This window comes from Coffea arabica, chromosome 5c, assembly GCF_036785885.1.
Source record: "Coffea arabica cultivar ET-39 chromosome 5c, Coffea Arabica ET-39 HiFi, whole genome shotgun sequence".
NCBI lineage: Eukaryota > Viridiplantae > Streptophyta > Magnoliopsida > Gentianales > Rubiaceae > Coffea > Coffea arabica.
The window spans coordinates 9,065,374-9,078,610 of NC_092319.1; the positions used below are offsets into that span (position 1 = coordinate 9,065,374).

The window sequence follows — 13,237 nt, forward strand, 5'->3', positions numbered from 1 at the left end:
TTTGCGCGGAAAACAAATATATAAAGCATTGCGTATGTACCTCCGAACCAAATAATTCAAGGACAGCTCGGCCAAGGTGATGACCAGCTTCAATTGTTTCTATTAGTCAAGTAGACAGCACAGCGGGATGGACGGCAGAAATAAGCAGCGGTAGCAGTAAACAGGAAAGCAGTAGCAGCAATTTTGACAAAAAAAAAAAGCAGCAAATGACGGTAGCTTAATAACACCGGCTTGAAGAAAACAAATTTTTCTCTTGCTTTGATTATGGGAAAAAATATGCCTTGGTCTTGTGTATTTATAGAAGATACGCCATCCTACATTCAAGGAGAATTTAAGCTGAAGAATGTTCCAAGTTGAATTGAAATCGATTTCTTTTCCCACGGTGATTTAATTAACAAGCCTTGAGAGATTGGTTTGCTCGGATAAAGGGATATAGTTTCTTTTGCAATTGAAAGTTGAGATCTTATTGATATGAGTTATCTTCGGAATATCTCCTAAGTTCCCAGGGATTGAGTTTTCCCAAAGGAAAAGAATTCTTGTTCACATGATGTCATGAATTCCCGAAAGCAAAGGGAGAGCTATAGTCAAGGCGGTGGACATGAAGCTATCGCATGGAATGATTTGGTCTCGAAAATTGAGACCACTAACTTCACCAGATTATGCATACATTTGGTAGTTACGATGGTGATGAATTTGGAAGTATTTTGCAAGGTCATCCCATAGTTTTAGAAAAAGCTACAGCCATGAGATTTTGTGAAGCTTCAAGTTCATTCCTCGGTTCTATTTGAAAATTAATGTTTAATCTTGATCACATGGTATTCGAAATGAATTCAAGGAAGTCAAAACTTGTCAGTTCAAATCATATTACAACCTTGGTGTTCACAAACAAGTTTCAAGGGGCATTTGTAGACAATAGAATTTTAATTAATTCTAAAAAAAATTATCATTGGCCTATAAATTATTTTTATAACTTATTTTATTGAATTGGATATTGTCACATGTCATACACACTTGGAAACTTGGTTATTCAAGAGCTAGTGATGTCTCTTCACATATCAAGTTGAGGAGTCCTAACTAATTAAAATTGCTGAGATGTTTCTGTCAATCAAATTATGCCATATTACATGTTTTTATGGTTTGGCAAAATTATAGATAAATATCTAAATAATTATTTCTTTATTAAAGAGATAATATTTAGAGTTATTTAATCTATATATATGTCTTATGTACTGCACTGATTCGTCCATTTAAATTGTGCTACGTCATATGTCCCTACAAGCCTAGCCAATCAAGGAAATATTCATTAATATTATCTCTTTGTCAATAAATATAAAATGAAGAAATAATATTTATAGTGCTACAGTCGTGATATGACTGCATGTTTTGCAAAACAAGTAAAGTGGTATACATGCCTTCAAATTCTATCATAATCTACAACTATAAATAGGGGATCTCTCCATCAAAGTTCACATATTACATATCCCATACTCTTATATCTTCTTGAAATTTCAAAGCTGTGAAGGCTTTGCATCTTCAGGTTCTTCAAGTCTTCCTCCTATCAAGACTTGAATCTTCAAGTGGTCAAGTTCATCAAGTTCTTCAAATCTTTTATATTAAGATTTGAAGGAATCGACAATCGATCCAAGAATAAGCTGCGAAGCCCTTCGATTAACGTTTAAGGAGAATAATCGAAAGAAACTCTCTACAAATCAGGGAAAATTTCGGAGACTGTAACTCACATATTTTCTTACAATTCATATTTGTTGAATATTTTCTTGTCTTATAATTTTCTTTCAGACTTGAATTATACCAGTCAACTATATTTGAAAAGTCCACCGCTTATTTTATACCTAGTCCTCTTTTTCTTTCATGTTTCTTTGGTACCATTCACTTTTTTATTTCCATTTTTGTTGGGGCCAGTATATCTAGAGAGTTTCCAAAAAATATCTCTAATTATCGGGTTGTTTTATAATGACCACTGGAATTGTTCTGACTGAGCAAGGCACAACCAATGGCCAATCTATTGTGTAAGAATATTGAAAAATTTCTTGCCACTCTTATTTTTAAACTTGGGCACAATTGTATTTAAATCCTTATTCTAAATTAGAAATAAATTACCCATTTGAAAAGGTTCAAAATTCTCATCAGACTGAATAATCATTCATCTAAATCCAATAGCACAACTAATACCCAACCAATTGTGTAGAAAATATACTGCAGAACATCTAAATTGTAAGTAAGTAATGACAGTTCATATGCAGATGTATATAATGTAATAAGGTGATTAGCACAGCTCATGCCCCACCCATTAAATTTGAAGAAATATTGATCCTAACAATATTAGAAATGAACATTATTTTTTATTTTTTATTAATTGAAATACTGACCTAAATACTTTCTTTTTAAGTTTAAAAATTTTTTAAACAGCATTTTTAGGCTAGAGAATTAAAGTTTAATTTAGCCAAAAAGAAATCCGATATTAGAGATTCTTGTAGAAAATTTTATTAAATTCAGTGATTTTGAGTGATTTTGTGGTATATCTGAAAAATTTTAATGGATTGCTTAAATCATTGGTCTTTATTAGGTTGTAAAATAGCATGCCTTAGAGATTATTCATACGTTTACTGGCAAGATGTGGAAAAAATTAAGTGCATAAATTATTGCTTTCTTGCAGTAGCGTCTCTCCAATGAAAATCAAAACATCCTATACTATGTAGTCTATGTTGCATTTGTAAATGTTCAAAAGATCCTATACTATGTTGCATTTATACATGTTTAATCAATAAGAGTAAGAATAAAAGAAGCAAAGGTAGAACCTTACTTCTTAAATGAAATTACATAATATCCTTTCCATTTAACCAAAAGTTCCCCATTTTCCTCCTTTCATGTAGAATTATCATGTGGGTAAGCAAATTTTGAGCAAGAAATTAAAAAAAAAAAAGAATTGATTTGACATTGAATAAAGGAGAAGACACCATCTGCCAGAGTAGTTAAACTCCAGCTTCTTCCTTTCGTCTGATGAGAGGAAAGAGAAATAGACGGGAAAGAAATAGGAATGAAGCAAGAACATGGTAGGCTAAAAGTCAAAAGAAGCGAAAAGTGATAAGACAGAGGAAGAAGGGAAAGACGCGAAAGAACGGGAGGAAAGATGCATGTGAAAAACCAAAATTCAGCCTAAATAGTGAGCTACTACTATTTTGAAAGCCTGTTATCTCTAGAAGGGTAAACACTTAATTTTAAGTAGAAAGCCAAAAATATCCTAGAATAGTTGCACACTGTTTAGACTTTTTTTTTATCAGTAACGATACATTTGTATAACCTACTCTATTCTAACATCGGGGGTAGGAGGAGTCTAAGGAGGCTGCGATAGGGACCTAGTGTGTATACAGACCCAACTAGATCAAGAGAGTGATCTGATACAATTTTTAGATTTTTTTTCGCTGCAGGTAAGATTTAAATCCTCATCTATAGTCCAAGGAGGGACTTAACCCCCTCCCCTGATGACCATTGAGTCATTGACCCAGTGATTTGTACACTATTTAGACCAAGGTACACTTTATGAAAAAAATCAAAACACACTTTATGAAAAATCAAACTGCTTCTCTCTCATGTTCTGCACTGCTTCTCTCTCATGTTCTGCAACAAGATCAACGGGGAAAAGAAGCCTTTTTATATATATGTAAGATAAGATAAGAAATTTGCAAAAGTGCTTCCCCTATGATATCAAAAGTTTTATTTTTTGACCCACGTGAATTGCATTCTTATTGTTTGGTCCGACAAGCAATTGGCCTTGCCCGATCAGATCACAGCACATCATTAGGCTGTGCCTCCCTCTACCCGGCCCCACCAAGCACTATTGGCCTTCTTTAGTCGGCATTTTGATTCTCACGGATTCTTTGCAAAAAGCAAACGGACGGAATGACTCCTCCTTTATCGTTGGAATGACTCCTCCTTATCCCTTGCCACGTAGCTGTCTAGCACTTAAGTACACACGCTCACACTCGCGAACTTCACACACCAACACACAAAAACTTGCATGCTAGGGCTACTACCTGGAACCAACGTTCATCAGCCTAATTTTCAAAGAAAACCAAGATAGTGAGGCCTTGGGATCAGCATCATTTGTGATCCGAGACGTCCTTTTTCATTAATCAATCCATCAGCTTTATCAAATCATCCAGAAAAGTCTTTAGGTTTTCAATTCATCAGCCAGCTTTGCTTATAAAGAAAATCTCAAGAACCAAAAATTATCATCTTCAGTCTTTCACCAAGAAACCAGAAAACCCATGGTCCCCTCAATTTTGTGATGATCTTCAACCCGTCATTCTTTTTTAAAGGAAAAAGAAAAGAAAAATAGACCCTAAAAGGCTTGCCAAACTGTAGTTTCTAGATCCCAAATTCCATTTAAAAAAAATAAAAAATAAAAATCAGAATATAGAAATAAAAATCAGGAAAAGACGAGCACAGTTCATTGGCGAGTAGGGGAGCAAGAAGTTACCATCTTTGCCGCCGGAACCGATACCACCTCTCCCGTCGCAAATCTTCACCGGAACAACACTGTAAAGCTGTGTCACTCTTCTATTCTGATATTTGTGTGAACTACATGCCTCTTGCTTGTCTTCTCGCTTAAGCTAGCATCCTTTCATTTTTCTATTCTATTGTTTTATGATTATGAATGACTGAAATTTGTTGTGTTTCTGAAAAATTTCTGGCCAGATTGCTATAAATTTGCATAAAAAGCTTGATTTTTGTTTGTAAACATGCCCAAAAGGAAAATATGAGCCAAAATAGGAAAAAGAATCCTCTGAGTCTTTGTGGTTGCAAGATAGATGATTCTGGTCAATCCAATGCTGGCCGGACCTCCTGAGGGAGGCTGGAAAACCAAGAGGGCCGAGAGAGAAGCTAGAGATTTTGGAATTGATTTTTCGTTTTTTCGATTTGCTACTTTTCTGCATTTTGGTGAGAATTTCAGTGTGCATTGTGCGTTTGCGTGGGGGGAGGAGAGAGACAAGGCAGTGGTCCGACGCCGCCGCTGTCCAATGAGGTTCATTGGAAATGAAAGCAACGCAGCAGTAGCGCCTGGAACTCAAATTTTAAGCGCAACGGATCTTCTGTCCCACATCCTGTGCCACTCTCTATTCCACTTTTTATTATATTGCTATTTCTCATTCATAAACATCATGTTTTAATTTTTTTTTGCTTCCTTAACATCCAATAGCTATTAACTGAGTAATACACAAAATTTAACAAACTCAAAAAATCAAAATGCATAAAAAATGAGATTTTTTATGAATTTTCTGCTGTATTTTTTAATTTTCTATTATTGCTTTTTTGAAGTTGTTATATTTATTTTTTACTTAATTAATAGTTATTGGATGTTACGAAAGCAAAAAAGAATTAAAACATAATATTTATGAATGAGAAATATCAATATAATAAAAAGTGGGACAGAGAGTGGCACAGGGTGTGGGACAGAAAATCCGTTGCGAATTTTAAGTCACCCAGTTTTGTCTTGTTTCGTGATTTTACCTTAAATTTTATGACCTTGTAATTTGACTTCATAACTTATTCAGAACCTTTCAATTAAGTCCTAGGACTAGATTAGTCTAGTTAGCTTTTTTTTTTTTTTTTAAAATTTGTCAAGTCGTAATTAGTTATATTTTCTTTTATTTCTTAGAAGTGACGTAACCCATATGGGGCATAGGTGCATTTAATTTTTGTAATTTAATTTTTCTTTTTTTTTCTTTTCTTCTTTTTTTTCCATAATTAATTTTCATTTTTGTACTACGTGATTGAGTGTGCGAGAGCGCGTTATTCCTTGGCTTTTCCAACAAAAGCCTTGGAACTAATCTTTTGCTTTATTTCCCTTTTATGTGCCATGCATGTTTTTATTTGTTTCGTTATTAATTAAATGCCTGTTATGTGTTTAGCATAGATTAACTCACATTCGCCTTAAAATTAAAAGAATATAATTAAACTCACAACCGGATTTGTTAGGTATAGGGAGGTGCTTGAGGGTAAATTCTCGCCCTTATCTCCTCACAAATGTAGCTCCCGAATTCATTTCTCTAATTTCGAAAGATCTAGAGTTGCCTAATTAAAGGGTTTTAATTTGCTTTTCAAAAATAAAATTTCTCTTTTTAGGTGACTTGGATACCTAAACTCAATAAAAAGTGACGATTCTAGAATTTTGCAAAGGCATTTTTCTAAACTCTAGTGGGCCTAAATCCGTCGCTTTTGTGCAGTTTTATTTTAGGTCCTTTTTCTTTTTTGATTTTTCTTGTTTTAATTTCAGAAAAATAAAAATAATTTTAATTTATCCTTTTAAGAAAAAGGGGTGTGACAATCATCATTTCTGCCTTTATAGGGGAAAAAGTAGAACAAAAGCACATTGTAGTTCAACATTATGGGGCAAATAGAGTCGTATGCTGTAGTGTTCAAGTGAATTGTTAATAATTCTTCTTAGCTGTACTCGACTTGCCTCTTAAGGATTGGGAAGAAAATCACCTTTTAATTGGTGAAGCACAAAATGGAGGACAGTTGCATCTCACTTTACCGGGATAAGCTGGATAAGACACTTTCTTGTCATGATCTTACTGATGTGGAGACACTAGGGAGACTTGTTAAGGATCAGATTTTGCGTTCATCAGAAGTGGAGAATGAAGGTTGGGATTAGAAACTTCTCTTTCAACATTTAAGTTCCAATAGTTTAGGTCACTTTAAAGTTTCTGCAACTAAATGGTACTAAATATTGATATGGGCAAATTCCACTTTACCCCCATGTGGTTTAGCATTTTTCACATAACCCCTCTATGGTTTCAAAAGTTATACATAACCCCCTCATGGTTTGGATTAAAGTGTCAAAGTAACGAAAATAGTCACTCGTAACGGCATCATCTAAAATGTCAAAAATACCCTTATGTAAGGCTGAAATTTATGTATTAACCAAGGGGGGTTATGTGTATATTTTGAAAATCATAAAGGGGTTATATGGTAAAGTATTAAACTATAAGGGGGTTATATGGTAAAATATAAAAATCATAGGGGGTTAATGTGTCATGTATTTATAAGGGTAATTTCGACATTTTTAGAAGTTCCGTTACGAGGGACTATTTCCGTTACTTTGACACTTTAATCCAAACCATGAGGGGGTTATGTATAGCTTTTAAAACCATAGGGGGGTTATGTAAAAAAAGGGTAAACTACAGGGGGGTAAAATATAATTTACCCTATTGATATTTATGCTTTGTAGATTTTATCAACAATATTGCAGAAACGAGAACCAAAGAAGTCTCACATTTTCTTGGAATGTTAAGCAGTGCCTCTGTGGATGATGTTGAGAGGTCAAAGTACAGTGAGGCCTCACATCGTGGTTGGAAAGTATACCTTTACTCATAATGCTTGCACTTTTCAATCTGGTGATAAGAAGTGTGATAATGATATGATTATTATCATACTGTTATTTTGTCAGGTGAAACAGGATACTGAAGAATTTCGCGTTATGTATAGAGAAGGACCAGAAGGCACACCATTTCATACCCTACTTGTTGAAGGCTATGTGGATGGGCCATTAGATGTTTGTAAGCTATATTTATTTGCTGATCTGATCTCCCTCTTCTTCCATGTTAAATGCACATGAGGTTGAGTCCCACCTTCTATGTTGATTGTCTTTGAGAACTTTCAAATGGTCTTTTTGTTCTCTTGCAGGTCTATGCATCGCGTGGGAGGCAGGCTTGTATCCAAAATGGTAAATGTTTCTTCCAGAAAAATATGTTTCTGCTCAATATCTTAATGACACGTGATCATGCTTAATTTAATTTAGGGTGTATTACCTTTTGAATTTTGTAACATGTTCTGAACAAATTATCTCAACTGGGAAACATAATTTGGTAGAGATACATCTGCTTTTGCTACCACGAACTATTAAAGGAGCACCATCTGATATGTTTGAGCTGTAGCTTGGTGGTTACATTTACAACAATAATGTTGATCCCATTAAGCACTTTGGTATTGCTTTCCAAATGAAGGTAACATGATACTATGCAAGGGGAGGCTTCTTTCTTGCTGTACTCTAAGTTAGTGACATTTGGGGACACAACCACACAACTTGGGTGAATCAAATACTGTTCATCCTTTTGGCTCTTGAAATATTTTTGAAGTAATTTGCTAATATTGCCTAAAGTGATGAGCTTTAACATTTCTTCCCTAATTATTTCCCTGCAGTAGGGGTGGATAAACAAAAATGGTTAAGAGGAAAAGAAAAAGATACATTCGAGTACAGTTAGATCTACTGATCCAGTTATGCTATAAATCCCTGATCAACCTCATAGCTTCATCAGAAATTTTTACATTACGTATTGGATGTATTGGAAACTTGTGTACCTTGGGTGTGTAAATAACTTTTTCTTGATTTTGACATACTGTTCTGGTGATGTGGTTCAAACAACTCAAAACCTGTCTGCTTTCTAGCACTCCAATTTAAATGCTTGTAATAACATCATTCTTTTGTGATTTTTTTAACCAGGTGGCCACAGATTACTGTTCCAAGTTTCAAGCTGATCTCGTCTCAGTGTCTGCAGAAGGTCAGAATTGGTGAACAGATATGTTTAGTCAGGTTTGATCTTTCAAAAACCAAATGTTTTCAGTTGCTCTATACAAGTTATACCTTGCCTACTGAGGTGCTCGATTACTTGGAAGGAAGAATGAAGTTTTCATGGCCATTGTCAACAAGGGAGGCTATAATCCATTATTTTGAGTTTGAATACTTACGAGACGATCTGGTTGTGGTGCTTTTGAACTCGGTAGGATTTTAAAGATAAATAATCTTGTCTTATTTTTTTTTTCTCCTTTGCTTCTCTGGGGTCCTTATTCTTGAATTGTATCTGAAGCTGAACATTTATGTCTATTCAGATATCTGACTTGGAAAGCATTGATATAAGTTCTCATGGTTTCACTCGAGATGGGATACCTGATGCACAAGATGTAATCCGGATTGATGTGGTGGGGGGTTTTGCTTTACAGAAAGTGTCTGCAAATAGATCTTACCTGCGGTGAGCAGTTTTCGTTAAATATCATGTACCTTTATTATAGAATGATAGGTAAAAACTTTGGTAGTCTCAAGTGCTACATGAACTTTAGATCATTTTATGCCATGACCTGAAAGATCAATGACTTATCAATTAAATAATTGGAGACAACGATAGAATGAATTCAGAAATATATACTAGATTTGACATGAGTATTTAATTTACGCAACGATGACTCTATCTATCAAGGCATGTAAAACCAACATGTTAACTGCATTTTGAGCACTTTGTACGAGATTTTACTTCAAGTCTGTTAAACATGTGGGAAATGAATTTTGCTTATGAGCAGATCACATGTGTCTTAAACTTATGAAAGACTTCTATTTCTGTGGATTTTGAGTTTAATAGTCATATTTAACTTTGTTTTGCTGTTTCTGGCTTATAATTCTTTCCTTTAATTCAAATATTCTAGGAAAATTGCAAACATGGATGTTAAATTGGATTTCGTTCCTCCAGCACTCATTAATTTTGTTTCAAGGCAGATCTTAGGAAGTGGTTTCATGCTCTATAAAAAGGTCAGTAATGCTTTTCTGGAGATTTTTTTTTCTATAACAATTAAGTCTCTACTTGTATTCCTATTGGTGACAAAGGCATTTCAAATTTTTCATGAATATTCATCTAGTAGTGGCTTGAATAGGGTCTGTTATTTTGATCAGAAAGTCCATTTAGTTCCTCTCTTAAATTCTTACTAATGTTACTATTAGGATCTTGAAACTATGTGCATCTACACAGAAACAAAATAAAAATTACCATAAGTGTGGTGCTATGAGTGCATCTACTGCCAAATAGGTTCACTGGTTGAAGTGATGGTAAAGAGATGATGTTGTTTAATGTCTTCTTATCCCACAAGCAAATCCTTTGTCTGGTTGAGCTTATAGTTATTGGGTATGGATCTTTTGGTGCTTAGTATCTGCGTTTCTCAGATATATAATAATCCTTGGAACTCTTGCAGAAGGTTGCTTCAGTTGCAAAAGATGATGAAGATTTTGCCAGGGCTTTGAAAGATCCACTGTATGCTCATGTTGGCCAATCCTTTTACTCAAATGGTTTATCTACCAAGACTCCTCAACCAGCTGAAATGAATAATGATACATCCTGCCTGCTTAAAGAACAATTGGAAGAGAGAGAAAATGTCAGCAGCAGTCAAGAGATGGTTCATAATCACGACTCTGCAGTTAATTCCCAAGCTGGGGATTCGTTTGTTCCAGATAAAAAATTATATGGTGAGATTGAGGAGATCAAGGAAAATGATAGTGAGGGAAGTCAATGTTTGGCTGAATTAGATAACAATAGTTCTATTAATTTGCCCACAAATCAAATTGATTCTGGATTTTCCACTGACAATAAGAAAGTAGTTATTCATCCGGAGGTTGAACAAGCTTTGAGAATATTGGATGATGTAATCTCCGTTTTCCAAGAATGCAGACCAAATGATGAAACCAGGATTTTGCCTGGCAGCCCTAAAGAAGAATCACAATATTTGGAAAATAACAAGGCCAGAGAGGCAGGATACTCGGAGGCCAATCGAATCTGTAAAAATATCGAGGCACGTGGTCGGCCAATAGAAAAGGAAGATCCAGAAGTGATTGGCTCATATGAACCGAGGAATAGCTCTGGTAGCCATCGTATCAGGTATTCTTTTCATATCGATAATTTGTCTCTTACATTTGTTTGATTATGTTATCCCCATTAATTCAACCCATTATCAGACAGACAGGATCCAATACGTATTCCAGGAATGCCAACCATAATAAAATAGCTCCAGCATCGCAGGATTTTTCTGGCCCTTGTGAGATTGACCATGCCGCTCCACTTTCATCTCAAAATCAGAGAATGGAATTAACTCTTACAGAGAAGGCAACAAAGGACGAGAATGTATTCAGTCCTGATGCCAATGGTGTTGGCGGAGATGAGGCGAGAAGAAGTAAGAACAAGAAAATTCGGTTCTGCTGCTTCAGCTCTCTTTCTTGGCAGTATCAGCTTGAAAACTAAGTAGAGCTGTCCGATGCTGTAATCTGTGTACCATTTATCATTAAATTAACAAAGTACTTAGCATAATTTTTTGTAATTACCAGATGATAATAACAGTGTAGTATCAGTAATTATGAGTTTGCCGCAGAGGTTGAAAAAATATAGGAAATGTACCACAAGTAGGCTACTCGTACAGTTGCTTTTTTTGAGCGGCAGCCAACTGTGTTTACTGTTTTTATCCAGATGACAAATTTTAACACTTTTCTAAGGCTAAATCCATTCCAACTGTGGAAAATACACGAAGTTTCTACGTGCATATGAGATTCCAATATTCAATCTACTGCGATAAAACCTCAAAACTGGCAACAATATCACCATTTGAATTGCTATGAATTTTTGAAGCCGTCAAATTAACTAGTCTGTCCCATGAATTTGTGTATTTAATATTTTCTTGCTTTGTTCATCTGTTTCTCCAATTGCCTTTTTTTTTAAACTGCTAGTCATCGCTGGCGGGTGGGCTTGGGTACCCATATTATTAAAAACAAATATAACAAGAATACATGGAGAGAGTAGGACACAACTTACCATCTTCTAATACGAAAATTATAAACACCCAATCTATCTAAATGTCCCAACCCTCTGGATAACTTTGGGAGAGATTGTTGAGAATGAAATAGTGTAAAAGGGCTAGACGATAAGGAAAATACTGCCAAGGTGTCCACCATCATGTTAGCTTCACGGAAACAATGTATGAACAAAGCCACAAGATGATCAAATAAATGGATCTTCCGTATCATCGAACGGGTAGATGAATGACCTAAAAATTTGGACGTCAGAATACTCCATAACACTTCCGAATTAATCTCAATAACTATACGAGAAAGACCATTAAGAGCACAAATGTTGAGACCTTTAAGAGCACAAAAGAGCCCTTGCCTCCGCCTATAAAAAAGAAGACGACCATAATATTCCCCTAACACAAACACCACCTCACCATTCAAATCACCACCACCTGGCCTTGGGTTCCCGTGTGAAGAACCATCCGTATTCAGCTTAAGACACCCATCCATTGGCCTTAACCAAACAACCGAAATTGTAAACCTCAACGGAGAATTTTGCAAATCAAGCACCAAGCCTCGCCAAGAGATCCTAGAAGCCACAATAAAAAACAAATTTGGCTCTAAACATGAAGATCAATTCAGATGTAATCTGGAACCCAGTGTGGCGAAAATCAAGAACTACCCCATCAAAACATGCTTTATTCTGAAATTGCCAAATAAACTAGAAAAATACAGATGGAGCCACTCTAAATAGCCACTTCAGCCTAGGGTTAGACGTTCATAACAACTGCCAATTTACCAGTTTTTCCTTGAAATGTTTCCAAATCAGATTAAAAATCTCACTTGTAATAAAAAGATGATGAAGGGACTCAATATCAGGGGACAAACGGCAATAACACTTAGAAGGGCCACACACCCGAAACTTAAACAGCACCTCCCCAACTGGTAACTTATTTCCCAACAATCTCCACATAAAGAAAGAGATTTTAAGAGGTAAACCCGACTGCTAAATCCCAAAAGACTCGAGGAGAAGAAGGTGAACTATCCAATATAGGCATAATCGAATGCACCTCAAAATCTCCTGAGGAAGACGAGGTCCATAGAGCAGCATTTGAACCCTTCCTAGCCATGGTTCGCCGTCTCGGATTGCGGTCGCGTCGCGGTCTCGGTAGTTCCACATCCATCGTGGCATATTGGTTGAATATCGGATGATACGCACATTATAGTATATAAAAATTTCCAAAAAATCTGAAAAATTTACTAAAAATAGAAAATAGCATAAAAAGCACAATTATCAAATTAAATTTACTAAATACCTACATTTTCATATATAGTTACTAATTATTAAATAAAATAATGTTGTCATTACCGTAAGGGCCTATAGTATTAGCAATAAATGATTTTAGAATCAAGTGTGCATTCTAATCCTATTTTATATGAGATAAAAAAGTATATATAAGAATAAAATCATCATATCTTGCATAATACAATACAAATGTTTAGTTCAATACAATAAAAAAAAAACAAATACCTATCAAATAATATTATGAAATGCAAAAACATAAAGAAGCAAGCATTTTTACCATATTTTCAATAAACATTTTCATCCTATATTGATCC

At 35.1% G+C, this 13,237-nt stretch overlaps 1 protein-coding gene and 1 long non-coding RNA gene across 10 annotated transcripts; one reads left to right on the forward strand and one right to left on the reverse strand.

The window, feature by feature from the left end:
- The first annotated feature begins 3,962 nt into the window (after positions 1-3,962).
- On the forward strand, positions 3,963-11,138 carry LOC113691057 (uncharacterized). 9 transcript variants are annotated; one of them, XM_072050544.1, is made up of 10 exons: positions 3,965-4,559; positions 6,490-6,665; positions 7,320-7,580; positions 7,708-7,747; positions 8,525-8,614; positions 8,702-8,801; positions 8,911-9,050; positions 9,499-9,601; positions 10,039-10,718; positions 10,796-11,138. In XM_072050544.1, exons 2-10 carry the CDS (start codon positions 6,530-6,532, stop codon positions 11,076-11,078), a joined length of 1,833 nt encoding a protein of 610 aa, XP_071906645.1. In that variant the 5' UTR covers positions 3,965-4,559; positions 6,490-6,529; the 3' UTR covers positions 11,079-11,138. The 9 variants fall into 9 exon arrangements, with proteins under 9 accessions (XP_071906648.1, XP_071906649.1, XP_071906645.1 ...); XM_072050545.1 differs by having other exon boundaries at positions 3,967-6,665; positions 7,274-7,380; positions 7,472-7,580; XM_072050546.1 differs by having other exon boundaries at positions 3,968-6,665; positions 7,320-7,372; positions 7,472-7,580.
- Positions 11,139-11,752: 614 nt separating this feature from the next.
- On the reverse strand, positions 11,753-12,805 carry LOC140007426 (uncharacterized). The gene is made up of 2 exons (XR_011814736.1): positions 12,688-12,805; positions 11,753-12,206 (listed from the first exon to the last, which is right to left on the reverse strand). It is a non-coding gene; the product is annotated as an uncharacterized lncRNA (long non-coding RNA).
- Positions 12,806-13,237: the final 432 nt, after the last annotated feature.